We start from the raw sequence: 19,502 nt of genomic DNA, 5'->3' as shown, positions 1-19,502 counted from the left end.
GTACAATATTTTTCTCTTCAGCGGTAGAAGTCTCTCCTTCATAATTATCTGTGACCTTCTCGTCACTGGCATCAACAATTATCCTTGACACGCGAACTTTATTCATTAGAACCTGATTGTTTCACAGAGTAAACACGAGGGCCAATGTGATTCGTATAGTACATATCAATGGAAAATACCTCATTGTCAACACCAGTCGCCGTTCAATGAAACTGGTTCATGAAAAGTGCATTTACTATCTCTTTTTTTCACCCCTATTTTTGAAGAGTCTTGTTCTGTTTTTCTCTAATCCCCTATATCCCTCTGCAAAGCTACTATAGTAATCTAAGTATGACACAGTTGTTGTTTTAATGTGTATTTCATTACATAATATTATCTCCAATTGCGTGCCTGTATGTTTTCTGTCCGATCTTTCTTTCCTCTCACACACACACACAGGCACACACTCTCCCACTCACTCTTACTTTATTTTTGTCACCGATGTGTAAGTTGGAATGGTGTGTATAATTTCCCTGAATTTGACAAGATAATAACATTCTTGAGATGTCTATTTCCTCAATTGATTCTCACTTTTTTTATCTCTACTCACATGCTTTACACAATATGAATAAAGACAAATGATACTTAACTATCATAAAAGTACTGATAAACCTAATCAAGGTCCGTGGAGGAGTCAATGTTCCTTTACCCATTTATTCTCATAGGCTACGTAACAACAGATTAATACGCATCCAGTGTATTCATATCTTCCTGAGATCAAGAAAATCCCAGTGGTTATAATTGTTATTATCTGGTGACGTATTGTAGTGTGAAGTCTACATGACATCACTCACTCCGCACTATGTCGACTTAAAAGCCGCTGTGTTAGCCCACGTCTGTGTGTCGTTGTGTGTGTGATGATCAAACACTCACAATTAGCGTAGCTCTGGCGACTGGCACGTGTTTGTTCATGATGAATACGTGGTGGTTGGAAATGACATCAGCAGGTTGCAAGCAACAGGCGAACGTTTTCCGCTCCTCTACGCGCCCATTCTACACTCGTGTCGTGTAGGAGACGAAAAACAGTACACAAATCGCCCTATACGACAGCTCTTCGAACACAAACGGCTACTAATGAAGGTGATCAGGCCATTTCATTCTGAAATGACAAAATCTGTGCGCAGGTGTTGCATGGCAATCTTCGTCAAGATGTAGATACTTGTTGTTTCATGGCTACGCGACGGCGGGAAGGTGGGAGTAACGCTACTGGAAGAAGGGGAGAGACACCTTACAAACAACCGCATTAGTGCCAAACAGATTGTGAATTCGTGCGACGTTAGAACTGTTGTGAATGAAGCGGAGATAGCTTCGTACCAGGCTGACTTCGCCAGGTGTCCATGGCGGTGCATGAAAGAGCGTGAGTAGCAGGTATGTATGCCTTAATTTTACACCTCAATTTAAGAATTCCATGCTGGTGTTCATACACGCACATAGTAGACATTTTGATTGAGCGGGAAAAGAAATCAATATGTACTTTGCATTCGCAGGTAGTTTAGTTTCTTTTGACACAGTTTAGTTTTTAATTGTTGTGTCTGTTTTTTTCTTTAAACCAGTGATACCAACCTATCACTTTTTCCGAGCCCTCCAACCCCCTCCCTGAAGTTTTTCACTATACAAACTTTCTATCGCAGCTGCTTTAGATATTGTTTACAATTCTATGCAGGTCTTCTGTGCCACTCGGTACAAATGGTTAAGTATACCTAAACATTTGGATAAAAGACAGAGGCACATATATTTATGTATATATATATATATATATATATATATATATATATATATGTATTATATGCATATAAGCATGCACAGAAAGAGAGAGAGAGAGAGAGAGAGAGAGAGAGACTGAAAATATACCTAACATGCTGTGGGCTTGATTAAATCCTGCTGCCATGCCATTCAATGGGAGCTATTTAGATTAACATGCTAATACGTATACAGCATAATTAGTACACACAATCTGTGTATGATTACATGTACATATATATATATTTATACAACACCTCAGAATGATGTCGAATTGTGATTGGCCAAGAACATGTCACATGACATTCAATAGAAAATACCTATCAAACTCATTGAGAGTGACAGCCATACAATAGGCCCCTGGCATGGGCCTATAGCACGGCTCGAAGGTACTATAGCACGGCTTCGCGGGGGGCTACTAATGTATGGCCGCTCACAGAGTTCTGTGGCTCACACCCGTAGCAAAGCGCCAGCAAACTACATTGTACAGTGTACGTGCTGGCCGGCTGCGCTGCGCTGCCGGTAAGTCTCACAGACCAGGCGCGGCGGAGTACGAGTACTGCAACGTTAACGTGTACGCGCAGTTACTTTACCTAGCTAGTTGCATGTATCGCGGCCTTTACACCTACTGCTGTGTTTTTACTTTTGACTCTGATCTGCTACGTGGACCACAGTGATCCCAACATTAAGACTTCATTTCAAGTTGATCGAAACCGTAATTTGATTATTTTTCTGTGTTTTTATACAAAATCATTTTCGGAAATAGACAAAGTCTAGACCTACTACTAGATCTACCGACATCTCAGATCGACCTAACAGTCAGGCCTAACTCGATCTAACGTTAGCGTAGAATGGGTATAGACCCTGCGGAGTTCGTGATTCCTGTGACTGTGTGGTCGAATCATGACGAGTGTTTGAAAGCAGTACACAGGGTGGTTTACAATTCTCTGCCTAATTGTTACATTTATTTTTGGGCCTTCCTGAGTTGGCGGTCACTAATTTTGTATTGTGATTGTGGACAAGGTGTTGTATAAAACGAATAATTTATGATTTTGTTCGTGCATTGGGGCACGTAATACCGCACTCGGCGCGAGATTCGCCACTGGTCTATTCAACGCGGCGCTACGCGCCTTGTTGAATAGACCAGTGGCTCATCTCGCGCCTCGTGCGATATTCGTGCCCTATGCACTCACAACTCATAAATTATTCGTATAATATATATATATATATATATATATATATACAGTATATATATATACATATATATGTATACTATATATAATATATATATATGTATATATACATGCATATATATACAATATATATATATATATATATATATATATATATGTATATATATTATACTTGTGTCATTATAACTCTAATTATGTTTCAGTGGGAATGTGGAATGTCCGCTTGTTTTCACTGTGCATTCTTACAGTAGCATTTCTCTTCCAGGTTAGTAGCCTTTTAGACACGGTTTTGAAACACTCACAAAAACAATATCACAAAACTGCCTTAACCCCCCGCCCCCCCCCCCCCCCCCCCCCAAAAAAAAAAAAAATACTGAATCAAAACTGGTCTCTTGATTTTAGTGAATGCGTTTGAAATATTATTGCGCCTTTCCACAGAATTACTGATTTTTAATAATGCAAAGTACCAACAAATTCATTTTTAATTACACTTTGATAGAACAAACAATGTAGAGGTTGTGCTATTTTCTACAATTCATGAAATAGGTTTTGATTTTCCAGCTTCAATTTTTTTCAACCAAAAAAAAAAGATAATCAAATACTTAATGTTCACATCATCAATGTTGAAATACGGTAGAAAGCGCTGTAGTCGAAATTCAAATAATCATCTTTTCCACTTTTTTGTTCTCTCTGCTTGTATCTATGATTATGTATATACACGTATATAATACATGTATATTTACGCACGCACACACACACACACACATATATATATACATACAATATATATATATATATATGTATATATATATATATGTATATATATATATATATATATATACATATATATGTGTGTGTGTGTGCGCGCGCGCGTCTGTGTGTGTATGATGTGCATATTGCTACGCGCAGTCATAATCAATTTGTAGATAGAAGCAGACAGTGAGAATAATAGGAAAGAAGACTGAATTTGCATAATAAAAGTCTATTGTTTGTTTATCCAACCCGAATGATATCACTGAAAAGCACCGATTTTACAGTCACGTGAACCAATGCAAAGTGCTCTTCTCCACCATGTTCATGTTCGAATGCACTTAAAATTACTGTTAGACTAACAAAATACCAGAGGTTTTACCAAGAGCAAACCGAATCATATTTTTTAATCACATGTATATCAATTTTCTTTTTCACAAATCTGTGATATATGTCTCAACCGAGCACATAATAATTATTTAGATCGGAAGAGATGGTGATTTCAGCACCTTGCAAGGTTCCCGTGGAATTGCACATCACGAGTCTGCACCCAATTACCCTTCTTTTCACGTTCAAGCAATAAAAACATGATATATCCTTCGCATCACATTATTTATTGTAATCTTGTAATAACCCGGCAGCGGCGACCTTCGGAGGAAAGGTTGCAAGACCTGGAATATCGACCAAAAACATAATTTCTATAACATTTTTGTGTGAGCGTGTGTTGGCGTATGTGTGCTTATGAGTGTTTGTGTCTGTATACGACACCAATGGGGGAAATCAATTGGAAATGTCGCTTCTGCCAAAAACAAATAAACAAACAAACAAACAAAAATAAAAACAAAATATTGGACCTATTTGAACATGAAATACCTTCGCTGCAGTTGAAAATGGTATAAGGGGGGGGGGGGGGTATAGTGATGGTCAATGTTTGATTGTTTTTCTTTCGTACTTCGTTGACTGCATGCAGGACTTGTTTGACATTGTGATATTCATTGATATCACATTTCACTCATTTCATTATGATTTTACTGCATTTTACGCTGTCAACACTATAGGAATTCTAATTCATTTTCTACCTAAATTTGACCAAAATCATGGATTATTCTATGGCTTTTTAAGTTCGAAAACTTTTTTGATACATGTCAAGTATATCCACCAATTCAACGATGCTTCCATGGCAACCGTCTAGACTTAATTTACTATTCATAATAATTTGTCTGATTTGCTGACATCATCGCCGTTAATGCTTCCCAGGGGATACTCCGAAATGCCAGAACCCCATCAAACGGAAATAGCTCAGCCATATAGAATGGAAAATATTGTTTTTTTTTTTGAAGTGGATGAAACAAAACCTTTGAATAAAAGAGGGATTTTTTTTTCTTTCCTCAAGTCCTTCTCTTCCGCTCATCCACACTCCAGTATAGTCATCTTACCCAACGAAGTATATTTAGATCCATGGTTTGCAGTATTATATGCTTTACTCGGCACGATCTGAGGAGTCAGAAAGAAGAAGAAGAAGAAGAAAAAACTGTCTACAAACGTATACAATAATTGATGCCACCTACCTTCCTTATGGCTACAATGGTTAATAACTCGAGGCTGGTTGTCATCGCAACCGGTATTCCCTGCCTCCCTTTTTTTAATAGTGACGCTGACGAAGTGTGCTACTTTTTCCTCTCTTTGGGGTGCACGTTCGTGCGTCGTGTGTGGGGGAGACGTGAGCGAGTGCGTATCTACAGTACTCATCTCGCATTGTAGACATTGATTCGCAGCCTTCACGCGGTACCATCTCACACGATCTCATCAAAGTGTGACAGGTATTGACAAAAGAAATTCAAATTGTGTCAGTATCTCACTTCATCTATATCCTTCTTTCTTTTTTCAAGGAGAAAAGTGACAACGTCGTGTGTGCGGAGGAATGTGTGAGCAATACATTGTGTTTCATTTCACTGTGTCTTTCTCCTTTTTAGCATAATATTTCTCTCCTTGAAGACATACGGTAAACTGGATACCCACTGAATGGAAATTTAGGGTGAACTCTTGAAAGTTACTGGTCTTTAAAGAGTAGATATGAAACTATATTATCGTCGGTCAAAAAAAAAAAAAACCGAGAAAGAAGGAATCAAAAAGAAACAACAACAATACCGACAAAATTAGCTAATTACATGTATGTTCGAACACGTTTGTATAACACAAGTGATACACACTAGAATAGCAAAAAAAAAAATAATAATAATAATGAAAAAGATGCTGTAAGAAATCACCCCAGCCTAAAATAGTATACTGTTAGGATGTGGTTCTGGTTAGTTTCATCTTATCTTATTTGAATGGTGGCTTTTTGGTAATGCCGTTGACCATTATTCATTAATTCTTGCATCTGGTGGTATTCTCCAAAGTACATAGCAAACTTATGCACCCGTTTAATTTTGGAATGCGACACAATCAATTAATTTATGCTTTGATAATCTTAAAGCTCTATGTAGTACTAGAAGAACTGTAATACCAGAATTAGCCATATCTCACGCTTTATCTTTTGCATTTACAATAAATGCAATTCAATTATTGCCAGCCAGTGCAGCTTGAAAATTTTCCTGTTTTTTTTTTTATACGTGTCTATATCCGTGGGTTATATTTTTGTATTTGTTTTGCAAATGCTATCTATGATGATATCAAATATTTAGGCCTAAGAAAGTACCCTACGGCAAAGTCTAAGTACCGTAGGGATTTCCGGATAAGAAATACCGTTTTTTCCTTATTTTCGCCTCTAATCATAACAACCGTTTTGTGGGAATCTCGTCCAAGATTTTCATCTGCAAAGTTCACTGTTTCTAGGCTTCGATATATCTGTTATATCTGTAAGATTTCTCGCTGCGCTCTGTTTAACCCTTAGTTTCATAATTGCGGCAGCGGTGATGCTTTTCCATTAAACGTTTTTCATGTTTTCATTTACTTGAACAAGTTAAACTCTTATTCATTCTTAGTGGTAGAGTGGGTTACTTTTTTTTCTTTTCTGCTCCTTTGCGACTGTTTGAAAGGTTTTCGTATTAATGTTATTGTCAAATGAAAGGCATGGCACATGCAGCTGAGGGGAAAAATCACAGTCATGACGTCTGTTGTTTGGACATATCCAGGGTATGTGTGCTCAAAACTCTAGCAATGAGGCAATCAAATGGAATTTTGCTTATCATACCTGTTGGTGCATAAACCTCGATGCACTTAGCGAGAGGGAACAGATTATTTTATCTCGAACAAGGCTGCAGATAATAGCGCTAGCGTGTTGATGGACTAATTGCCTCTCCCTGCTATAGTCATTATGCACTTCACTGCGACAGACGTCTGATGTACTCGACAAGCAAATCTTAATTATGAAACTAAGCACTGTAGACTATCGAGATTTTGACAAAATATGCTCGGATGAGTGAATTTCTCATGAAAGGACAAAAAAACCCCACCTATTGGTATCACCTGGGGCGAACCACGAGGGGTCGGCATCATCCGCCCTTCTTTCTTGTGTGGGTATGTGGCGGGACCACTTCACCGGGTAGCACCCTGCTCTTTGCGATGAATAAATGCATAGAGTGATTTGAAAATTGCGATGAACTTTCTTAGTGGTATAGTTAACTATTCTCTACTATCTCTTCTTTTATTATCATTATGTCTCTCTCTCCTGCTATTCCTCCTCTCAGCCCCGACTTTCTTCCCTTTTTAATTTTCATATAAGCATTGGAGGAAATAAACACTTATTATGAGTGTATAACAATGTGCGCCTGTTTTATCCATAAATGTGCAAATTGCGACAACTTTATTTTCATGCATAAATAAAATTTCTTTTTGAAACTACATGAAAAACAGAAGTCAAATTTACTGTTGAGGGCGGTGATTTTGGCTCAGTCGGTAGCGCGTCTGCCTCCGATCCAAGCGACCCAGGTTCGTATACCCGCGAGTCTGGACTGAGCAATGTTGTGTGTAGTCATGCCGTCCCCTCTACCAAGAGGCAAAACACTCTGTCGTTCGGATGTAGGACATAAAATGGAGGTCCCGTGTGTGAGAGAGTCAATGCTTATTCACGTACTCCAGATCCAGCTCCCTTTATCGCAAAGAACAGGGTGCATAACCCGGTGAAGTGGTCCAACCTCATATCTTATTCAACTGGACCTCATGGAAGACCAGCTAGTGCAGCTGAATATGGGCTATCCAGCCATCCTCTCAGATGGAAAAAATGCAACAAGCAAATGAATAGTTCTTGGCAAGGTCAAAAAACGTTTCCTTCATTACGATAAGAACTTTATTCTGCACGTTCGCCGTTATTTGAATTATTATGCTCTGTTTTTTGGTTTGTTGCAGCTTCTTGGAGTATAGCAATACTGTCACAACGGTGAGATGGGGACAGGAAAACCAAAGCGGAAAAGACAGTATCATCGCACACCTCCATCCATCGACATCCGGATCAAAGGTCAGTTGATATCCCCATCCCATCCCCTTTGCTCTTTCATTTGAACAATCATGATTATGTTATTGGCACACCGTATCACAGAATCGTGATTATTGCTCACTTAACATTTCCGTGTGGAAAGGAAAGCTATATATGCATCAGCGTAAGCACCAACCAGCTACCCAAGGACAGAGGTGATTGCATGGAAAATTTTTCCCATTGTAAACAGAGAATCGTTTTTATTGCGGTGTACACGTTGAATATGGTTCAGGGCACTTTGTCCAAATAGTGTCGTCAAGAGGAAATTTATTTAACACTATCGCGATATATATATATATATATATATATATATATATATATATATATACATATATATATATATATTTCCTGTTCTCCGCTCACTCCATTGGCTACCGGTCCGTTCCCGTATTACTTTCAAGATCCTACTTCTGACGTACAAAATCATACGTAATCTTGCACCCACATATCTTCAAAACCTAGTCTCTCTTCGCTCCTCCTCTTCTGCCAGACTCCTCCGTTCATCTTCCTCTCTCCAATTACTTCATGGCCCACGAACAAAAACCCGTTATGGTGACCGATCCTTCTCTTCCATTGCCCCCACCCTTTAGAATAAACTCCCTCTTTATACTCAGAATGTCTCATCTATTGAATCATTTAGAATTCTTCTCAAAACTCACCTGTTTAATCAGTTATAATTGTTTTTTTTTCCTAGAGGCGCACACAGTCATTTATTCATTATTGTATCACTGTATCATAATCATGATTTTTTTTTCTTCTTCTTTTATTACTGTTAATATGCTGGTTTTGTTAGTGTTATTGTGTTTTCTAGTCTTTTTGTATGAATAGCACCAGTGCGCTTAGAAACGCCAGTATGAAGCGCCATATAAATGAAATCATTATTATTATTATTATTATTATTATATATATATATATATATATATATATATATATATATATATTGTTGTTGTTGTTGTAGTTGCTGTTGTTGTTGTTGTTGTGGTGGTGGTGGTGGTGGCGGTGGTGGTTGTTGTTGAGTTTATAATCATTATAGTGCTTGTATTAACTATCGCAACTCCGAAGTCCTGATTGTTTGGCGTTTTCCGGGCCTCCTTTACATTATCAGTTTTTGGCTCCGTTCTACACACTGTAACGTTTTGTCGAGCGTAGATGGTAAACCTACCTTGGCTTTCGATGAGTCAGCGACATTAACTGTTGTTGTTGTTGCTTTTGCGCCTCAAGTTTGATTAGTTTGTAGGATGTTGTTCGAACATGAACTTCTGTCCCTATAAAGAATGAAGAGGATTGTTTTGCCGAGAGGGAGTGTAGTTTTGCTGTCACTCTGGATCCTATTCACGATCTTATTTTCAGAGAGTGACAGCAAATACGAACAACCACAATTACTTTTTAAACTTCCCATGCGTCAGGTTCCTCAACCTTTATCAATCATAGACCACGCGAGTGTTCTGAACCCGTCCGACAGACATCCGCTATCCTCAAGGCATACGTAAATCTCCCCTCGTAGGACCCCGTAATATATCCGTTTTGCTAATTGCTTTCTGAGGATAACGATTGCCAAGGTTACTTGGAAAAGCACGCTCTGAGACGTAAGGTTCATTTACTGCAACTAATTGACAAATTGCCCTACATCGACGTGAATAAACACGGATCGTTCAGCGTTTTAGCATTACAGTAATAGCCAAGATAGTGATATGCGTATAATACTCGGTTTATCCATTTATTTTATTTATTTATTTATTCATTCATTCATACAAATTGCTCGCTTTTTATATTATCTCGCAGTGTTAGTCGATTCATTATTTTGTACAAAAACTGCTTTCCAAAGACGCCATGCTTGTTGTTTCACATGGGTTTATACGTCATGAAAATACATGGCCAGAACATTATCATGCATATGAATCACACAAATCAAGTTATATACAATTAGAATTAGAGAGTGAATGAAACAATATACATACAAGACTTAGTAAATCATGCACAGACAACATCAGAATATCAAATCAAGTAAAATTCTGAAGCTTAACGATATTTTTGTAAGAATTCGACACAGGGGGTGTATCTAGCGGCAATATAAATGGTTTCTTTTATATTCCTTTCTTGCACTTATGGGTACTTGGATGGGACACTTAAATCAATTGAATATCTCGTTATAATTTAAATAGCTTGTGGACTCGAACCAACGACCTCCTGATTGCTAGACAAGTGTCATATCCACTATAGTGATAGTTCTGATCCCTTACGTTTTAAATATTCTTTTGAACATATATCTAAAACACCGTGTAAGATATCAAAACAACCAAAACAATTCAAGTAGTATTGCCTCTGAAAATATTTCGGAGCAGCTAATGTACATATTTTGAACACACAAGTAAAATGAAGATCACCGTGATAGAAACTTGTGTCCATCTTTCTACGAAATATCATTATGATATCATGTTATTACATTCAATTTGTGCACATTACCGTACGTCTGTTTAGCATGCTTAAAGAGAGGACCAAATAAAAGTCTTTCGGAAAAGAAAGAGTAAAAGTCTTAAAGCACAGCAGTGAAAATTTCATTAAATAGAGGTAAAAATTAGGGAAGTTATAAACTTGTGAAATTTCACCAATTTTCATTAAAAAAACTGTTCTTAAACAGTCAATATGAATAATGACATCGCCTAACAACTCGTCATATGGCGCGTTATACATTTTTACACTTGTTTAGTAGAAAAGTTTTCGTCATTATTTTGTACACGATTAATGAAAAACTGTGAGGTGATGACATCATCAGCTCACTTGTTTGCATACTCTGTTTTGCAAATTAAGATGTAGAAAATTTCATAACTTTCTTACAATTTTATTAAATTTTTATTTAATTTTCACCGTCGGTGCAGTGGTGATAAAATGGTACACTCTTTCTTTTTATACCAACTTTAAACTGGTCTGAGATTATGTCCTTTAATTCAGGATGAATACTTCCCACAGGATAGACCTAGAAAAACCTGACATGACAGCCTGGTCGATGAATTCATGTTGTGTGTGTGTGTGTGTGTGTGTGTGTGTGTGTGTGTGTGTGTGTGTGTTGTTTGTTTGATATAAATAATAAGGTACATTAACTTCTATTGCGCATACTCTCCTACCAATTAACCCTTTCTATACCAGTGATTTAAATGCGCACTAATTTGACACACATAGCCAGAAAATGAATGTGGCAGACAGAGGGTTAAGGAGCTTCTTGCTCCTGCGTTGCAAAAAGAATTCTATGCATTAAGAGACTCCTGTCTGCGTGATTCTTTTTAACATCATCCTTTTTTTATACCCAATACAGCAAAGAAGAATATATGGGTATACATCCTGCTTTCTATTGTCCATTGTGAGGCGTATGCATCTCACAGGAATAGCTCATTGCTTAATGCCTTATAATTGGAGAGTGATGGGAGGCATTTACATCGGGATAATGAACTGAAAGCCTGTTATTCCGTGTGCTTCGAAGGACTATAAATTATCTTAAGTCATCACAGTATATATCCGTTTGTACTTTAGGGATTTCCTGATATTCTGAGCCAATTTAAGCTTGTATATCTTCGTAATCACATCAACCGACAGGTGGAATTAAGCTGACCAATGGATGCCGAAATGATAATTCAGCAGTGATATTTTGAATCTATTTACAAATCTCTGTGATGCACCAATGTTTTTCAGTAGCCTATACCAATTATTGCAATAATGTTGTACTAAGCAGGAACGTTCTTGCATCGTCTAACTGTCTGCGAACTAGTGCGTCAACAAAGCCCCTGCATTATCCGTGCTGACAATCTGACGCGACGAGCTTCCCTGAAAAGTCTTGTGCAGGCTGCAAGGATTCAGTTGAAATGAAAACCAGTAATCTCTCAGTCACTCTCTCATTCACGTTTTCGCGAAGTCTTTTAACATACCCTTTCAAATCTGGTGTACTCCAATATAAATTCTCTATGAATATTATATTTTCAAAGCAATATTTCTTTGTTTATGCAATATTTGTACTTAGTACCATATTGGATTACGATGCATTTTTCTCTTGCTTCTCGGGATTTGTGATCCGTTTCTCCCAAAGTTTTCTCCTCTTGTGTCTCGAGGTTTACTAAGTCATATACCTTATTACTAAGTCATATAACTTATTTGCCATGTTTACCTTAGTTCCTCTTTCTCAACCCTTTCCTCAATTCTCACGGTCATAGGGAACTTGCGATGTATATTACAATGCTTTCAATTACTCAGTTTTTCCGGTTGAATTACGTGTGAGTACTGATAGCAAGCATAATCTCGAAATAATATAATATAACAATATTATATTATATTATATTATATTATATTATATTATATTATATTATATTATATCATATCATATTATATTATATCATATTGTATTATATCATATCATAGCATATTATGTTATACTATGTTATATTTGTCACTCCATATTATATCAAATCATATCACTTTATACTACATTGCATAATGTATTACTGTAGCAAACATCACATCTTCTTCTTTTTTTTCCAGAAACGACTCTCGTGAAGTAATTTTTGCAGTCTGGGCACATCTTTATCAGCAGATTTGTGACCCAAGCTCTTTACATCCACAATAGAGTGGGAAATTTATTGTTCGTTGCATTTGGATCTGTTAAACCCTAGATACGTTCCCAGGGATGAAGGTGGATTGTTCTGCATTAGATCCAAGTCATTTGTCTCACAGACAATAACGAAAGAAACTAAACTAAAACAAGAGGAAGAAGAAGAACGGAAACAGGGGAACAAAATGAAACAAAAATAAGAACAAGCTCTGCGCCTCTCTTGTGACATGAACGTCAAGACACCAAACACCACCCTCTGCCTGTAGAGGATTGTGTTACACGGACTCGCCCCTGTTACTCGTTTCTTCGAGGCTATCCATTAGCGAACGGCTGATCGCTAAGACCGCATCCAAACACATCGAGAGGCTTTTCTTACCCAAGCATCTCAAGCTTATCCACCGGGAATCATTACAGACATTGAGAGAGGTTGAAAAAAACAGGACGTGAAAGGATGTCTGAACAATGTATTAATCGTGCAAGGACAGACCTTCTTTATCTCCCTGGATAGGGCTTGTTCTCCGTTTTCAAAGATAGGAATCATTCAATTCATTTAAAAAAAAATAGTAAAAATATACCTTGAGGGAAACATAATGGAAGGATTATCAATCAGCGCTATATGAATGTACTAGAATATATGAATGTATATACATACATTGTATATATATGTAAACGTTCAGATGCTCAGCGGCCACTGTATGTATACACGTAATATCATTCGAATCATAATAATATATAATCATAATATCATATTGTGTGTTTGCATGTGTATAATGCGTGTGCTTTGCATCGATAGATACTTTGTTTATCGATTTTGGGCGCCACAACAATCTCATCTTATATTACTTTGACTGACATGCATTAAGAGGTGAGAGCGCCCCCAATGTTTGTTTGTCTATCTTGACTCTAGCTGGTCAATAATTGTCACTATTTTGCCATGTGCTGTAGTTACAAGCGCGTGACAATTATCGTTATGTCGAGACTGGTATGGAGAATAGCGTGTCATCTAGGAACATAATACTGTATCAATGTTGATATAATGTGATATAATATACAAAATAATATAATATAATATAATACAATATAATATAATATAATGTAATACAATATAATATTATATAATACATTATAATATTACATAATATAATATATACTGATAATGCAATGTTATACAAATGATGAAATGAAATGAAATGAAATGAAATGAAATGAAATGAAATGAAATGAAATGAAATTTATTCATATTCCACATGGTGGACATTATATGATAGAATATACAGGGTATAACACATAGTGGACATTATATCAAAACTATACACAGTATGTTACATGTATATACAAGATATAGTGATATTCTGAGATAGAATAACACCATATACAAATGTGGAGGGGACTACTTAGAAGCACTGCTTGTTAAATGTAGTCCCCCTACAGATTATAGACAAAATGATATCAAAGATAAGGCTGAGTGAAATATAACAAAAACACCATAATTATATACACTATTTACAAGGGCACATGAACCGTACTATGGATATACAAACAAGTCATGTATATGTTACAAAGCATAAGTTTATGTATAAAGTGTTTACAGTGTACATTATATACAGTGTACCATTAGAATAATGAATGAAACAGAAGATGACCTTCCGAGTATACTTAATGAAATACTTCTAGAAAACATTGATTTAAATATACATACGTTTAATTACCATAAAACTGTTTATTAATACTTATCAAGAAACACATTTTTGAGCTTATACTTAAAGCTATTCAAGCTCTGAGCTTGTTTTAGTGAACGATCAAAGGAATTCCAAAGCTTAGGACCAGTAAACATAAAATTTCTGTTAGCAAAACTGGTTCTATTTTTAGGAAGATGATAATCATTCGCATACCTTGTTGAGTAATTATGTATAACATTATTTTTTCGAAACATTTCCTTAAATACAGCAGGAGTAGCGTTAATTTCTACATTGTACATAAAACAACCCAGCTGAAGACGATATAAATCAGTAATCTTAAGAATACGGTTTTCTTTAAACAAAACATCAGTGTGTGATCTATAAGCGGTATTGCATATCAAACGCATCGCTCTTTTCTGCAAGAGGAGCACCCTGTCCATTTTAGTTTGTATTGCATTTCCCCATGCCATTACGCCATAATTAAGGTAAGGAAGAATAAGAGTTGAATATAACATAAGAAGCACTGACTTGGGGAGAATCCGTTTAACGTGATTAATGATACCAATATTTCTTGAAACTATCTTACAAATATTATCAATATGACAATTCCAAGTTAGCTTATTGTCAATTGTAATACCGAGAAATTTTGTAATCTTGACTTCTTTAATAACAGAATTATCAAATATCACTTGGTCAGGAAGTTGTTTAACAGAGTTACTGAATAACATGTAATTGGTTTTTTGTTTATTTAAAGATAATTTATTTGCTTTTATCCAATTTGTTACATGTGCAAGTTCTACATTTAAAACTTCTACTAACTTATTAGGATCACTGTGAGTATAGAATACGTTTGAATCATCAGCAAAAAGGATAAAAGAGAGAACACTCGAAGAACATCGAATATCATTTACATAAATAGAGAATAGCAGTGGACCAAGAAGGCTTCCTTGGGGAACTCCACACGTGATTGGTACCGTAGACGAATTATATCCATCAATGGTAACAAATTGCTTTCTTCCAGAAAGATAACTTTCGAACCATTCCAGAGCCTTACCTCTAATACCATAGTGCGCAAGTTTGTATAACAGAATGTCGTGATTTATAGTATCGAATGCTTTAGAAAAATCTAAGAACAAACCGATAGTATGACAGGATTTTTCGATTGAAGCTGATATGGTATTTATTAAACTTAGAATGGCATGAGTTGTGTTATGTTTTTCTCTAAAGCCAAATTGGGAGTCAGATATGATGTTGTGAGATTCAAGGAAGGTAGTTGTCCTTGAATGAACAATTTTCTCTAAGATTTTTGATAACGAAGTTAACAAAGATATTGGGCGATAGTTGCTGATACATAATTTGTCTCCTTTCTTAAATATTGGAGTCACCTTCGCGAGTTTCATTTTAGATGGTACTTGACCAGATTGTAATGAAAGGTTATATAAAAACAATAAAGGATCTGCTATACAATGTATAATGTGTTTGATAAGGACATTGCCAATGTCATCATAGCCAGGGGCTTTGTTTGCTTTGAGCTGAAGTACAATTTTGATTAATTCTTGCCTGTCAATTGGTTTGAAAAAAATTGAGTGGTCGTTTGGTGAGGAAAGAAATTCGTAAAATGATTTATCACTTGGAGTAATAGTTTGTGCTAAGTTTGAACCTATCTTTGAAAAGTATGAGTTAAAAATCTCGGCAATTTCAGACTTGTCCTCAATGATAGTATTATCAACTTGAACTTTAGAAATGGGATTAATGATGCACAGGATAGAGTGCGTTAGTGTAGGCATATAATCCTGTGCATCATTTGTTTTATAAAATGGGTCGAAAATTCGAAAACTAACAGCATTTTCAGTGTTTTTCACGTACCTTTGTGGGTCAAGACGTCCGAGGATGTTCGTCCCAAACATTTACGCACGTAGCACTCGGAAATCCCGCACATTTAAGTACTGTGCGTATAAGCGTATACGTACGCCAAAATATGATTGTTGTGCACAAGAAAGGCCGGCTGGCAGCCTGAACGAGAAGTTGTTTACAGGATTGACAGCGCGTATGGTAGCGCGCGACGCACTTGTAACAACTGATTAAGTGCGCACTGCTAGTGTAAACATTGTGACGTCAGTGACTTTACGCTTTTTTGCAAGGCCGTGCATGATAGTAAAAATTAATGCACGCACACGTGACTCATTTCAGCGCTTCCAATTGGCTACATTCTTGAACCCATTTTATAAAACATAATATAACATATTATGGGAATATATTTAAATTCATAGCATTAAAGCGAATACTATGGCTAGGAAACTTACGAGTATATCCGCCATACCATGATCGACAGATTTGATGAAAAGGAAAGGTTTTTTTTTTTCGGTAAAGCTGCTTAATCATTTATTTTATCTCAGTGGCGGCATTCATCTAAAAAGTTGGGGGAGTGTCGTATTTAACCATGGCAGCTTAAGAGATTGGCAGAGACAGCACCCTTGCAATTAAAGGATGGTGGAATCACTTTTACGCGCCAGTGGGCTTCGAACTGTTTGATAAGATAAAAATCCTTTTAAAGCACGCTAGTGTTGAGCTAATCTTCGAGTGTGGGATGACGGTTTAATGAAATCTGTTGTTACCATCGGCAACCGTTCACTCCGCAGGATGTCAGTGGCATCGTAAGGCAATGGCTCGAAGAACGTTAATCACGCTTCGCGTGAAAGCGTGAACAAGCATACTAAACAACTTATTATCTCGTATATGGCACGCAAAATATTTAAGAATAAAACATATATTTCCGTGGAAAAATTGAAGAGAACAGCAAAATCAAAAAAAAAAAAAAAATACCAGTGTTGCTTTCCTTTGCCGAGACGTCTGATAAATCATGAAACCCACACGAGTATGTTAAAAGTGTTTTGTGTTTTGAAATGAAATGAGTAGATGGTACTTTTGACATCTTTAACTTACAAGATATCGTCTTCATTGTTGGTGACAAAAGTCTGCCACATATGAAAGTTCATTGCTTATATATAGTGCATTCAATTTTGTATTTTGCAGTGCATGTAACAGGAGATTTACGCCTTATCTCGTCACGTAGCCTCTCAAGATGTTATCGTGTCGATCTCCTCCACTCGCATGAATAGTGCTTTACTTGGCGCCTTTACCATCGGAGTGTATTGTGCATTATAGGATCATCACAGGCATAAGTAACAGGGATTTAATCATGTTTGAAGAATTCACTGTAATGGAAGACGGCAATAACGGAAAGCTAATTATTGTAGTCTGACTTCCAGGCGTTTGATATCATTTCTGCCTGGCACGTGTTGCTTATGGTTGACTCCATGATAACATATTTGACATGCCTGGTGAACTGCGATTTCTCTATCTCTAGTCCAGGTCCTGACCATTCTATTCGGTGCCTTCTCCTCAAGCGATTACTTATTCTAACAGGGGCGCAATCCCGTACTGTGTACTTTACCACTGATTCACTTTCCCGAAAGCTACGCTGTCTTTTGCTTCAGTCCGGATACACGTGATCTTTTTCTGCTTGCACCCGTGCATATTTGACCTGGTCCACAAGGTGGGAAGAATTGGTTCTCGGCCCATGAAGTCAGGCAATAGAATTATAGCCAGCCGTTTGACCTAAAATCAAATTATCAATGGGGCGTCCTGTAATCATCCTCGGCCATTCCTGATCACTGCCGGGCAGATGGGTTCATCCACTTTAAGGTTTCCAAGCAGCACCCCGTACGTATTTTCAGACAACATTTTAACGTTAGCTGTCTCAGGCAACTCTTTCAACTTTCAACTTTCAACTTTCAACTTTATTTTCACCTCCATCAAAATGAACAAAGAAATTATGTTCATTTGCATATACACGGGATATTTGTGATACAGAACAAAATTTGAAGAGGTACATAAGAAAATTATGAAAATGAAAAGTAGATGCGATTACATCTTTGTTAAATACATAAAGCGTATAATGCAAGTCAACTAAGGATGAGGATGGAAGTGGAGGGTCCCACTAATAAGCAAAGCTTGTACGATATGGGACCCTCAGAAAATACACAAAACATCAATATAAAACACAATAAACGAACTGATGTCAACTGACATGAAAATGATTGGGAAGAGGAGAAAGAGAGAAAAGGAAAGAAAAAAAAGAGGAAAAAAGAGAGGAAAAAAAGGGAGAAAAAAAGAGGGAACTACAGCATGTGCCATCGTGGACGCAAGCAATCTAGATTTCATAATGTAAAATAAGTGATAAAATACAAGCTGGATTGAATGTAATGCAAAACATTTTTTATACGTAGTTATGTTGGTAAAAATGCAGGAGAAAAAGAAAAACACATCGTTATATTTAGAACACAGACAGGGACATACTTAGGACTTATGTAAAAAAGAATGATGACTTGACTGAGATGATAAAGGGAAACTAACTCTGTTGGATGTTGTAAAATTTCAATAAAAATGATTTTAATTTATTCTTGAAAGAATTCAGAGATTGAGCTGTTGTAATGTTACTGGGAAGTGAATTCCAGTACTTTGGCCCGTCGTAAATAAATGTGTTTTGAGCCAACAAAGTTCTCAGAAGTGGCAAATGGAAATCATTTGATCGCCGGAAATACATTTTGAAAGCGAAAAGCAGTAAGGGGGGGGGGGAGGGGAAAGAAAAATATTTAAAAAAATGCACATTGAAAGAATAGAGAGAACGAAGTAGGCCCCTATTTCAATACTACTCCCAACTTCGACAAAAATGCTTTGAGTCATTTTTGTAGGACTCTCCGATGAATCCTGTGCACAGAGTGGAGCCATAGTTATTTTGGTAGTCATGCATAGCCTTTCTGTATAAATCACATTACAAAGACAAATTGACGCCTTTCTTTTTCAAACTGCGATGGGTATCAGATTGTAGATAATAAAATTATACAACTTAGTAGCTGGTATTCTCGTTGTGATGATCATAAAGCTAGTCATCTCTATCATCGGAATCATCACCATGTGTCCTAGCAACAACAAAATAATAATAATGATAATAACTATTATGTGGACCTGCT

At 36.7% G+C, this 19,502-nt stretch overlaps 1 protein-coding gene across 1 annotated transcript in view; it reads left to right on the top strand.

The window, feature by feature from the left end:
- The first annotated feature begins 1,298 nt into the window (after positions 1-1,298).
- LOC139711332 (uncharacterized) overlaps positions 1,299-19,502 on the top strand; it is a 35,196-nt gene continuing 16,992 nt past the window's right edge. Inside the window, exons 1-2 of the mRNA XM_071623230.1 lie at positions 1,299-1,407; positions 8,070-8,178. Of these exons, the coding sequence (XP_071479331.1) occupies positions 8,106-8,178 (73 nt within the window). The 5' untranslated portion in view covers positions 1,299-1,407; positions 8,070-8,105. The remainder of the gene's footprint in view (positions 1,408-8,069; positions 8,179-19,502) is intronic.

The sequence above is a fragment of the Diadema antillarum genome, unplaced genomic scaffold, assembly GCF_040938485.1.
Source record: "Diadema antillarum isolate AM-2024a unplaced genomic scaffold, OU_Dant_1.0 seq00001648_RagTag, whole genome shotgun sequence".
NCBI classification, from domain to species: domain Eukaryota; kingdom Metazoa; phylum Echinodermata; class Echinoidea; order Diadematoida; family Diadematidae; genus Diadema; species Diadema antillarum.
This window is presented reverse-complemented; position numbering and strand designations above follow the sequence as displayed.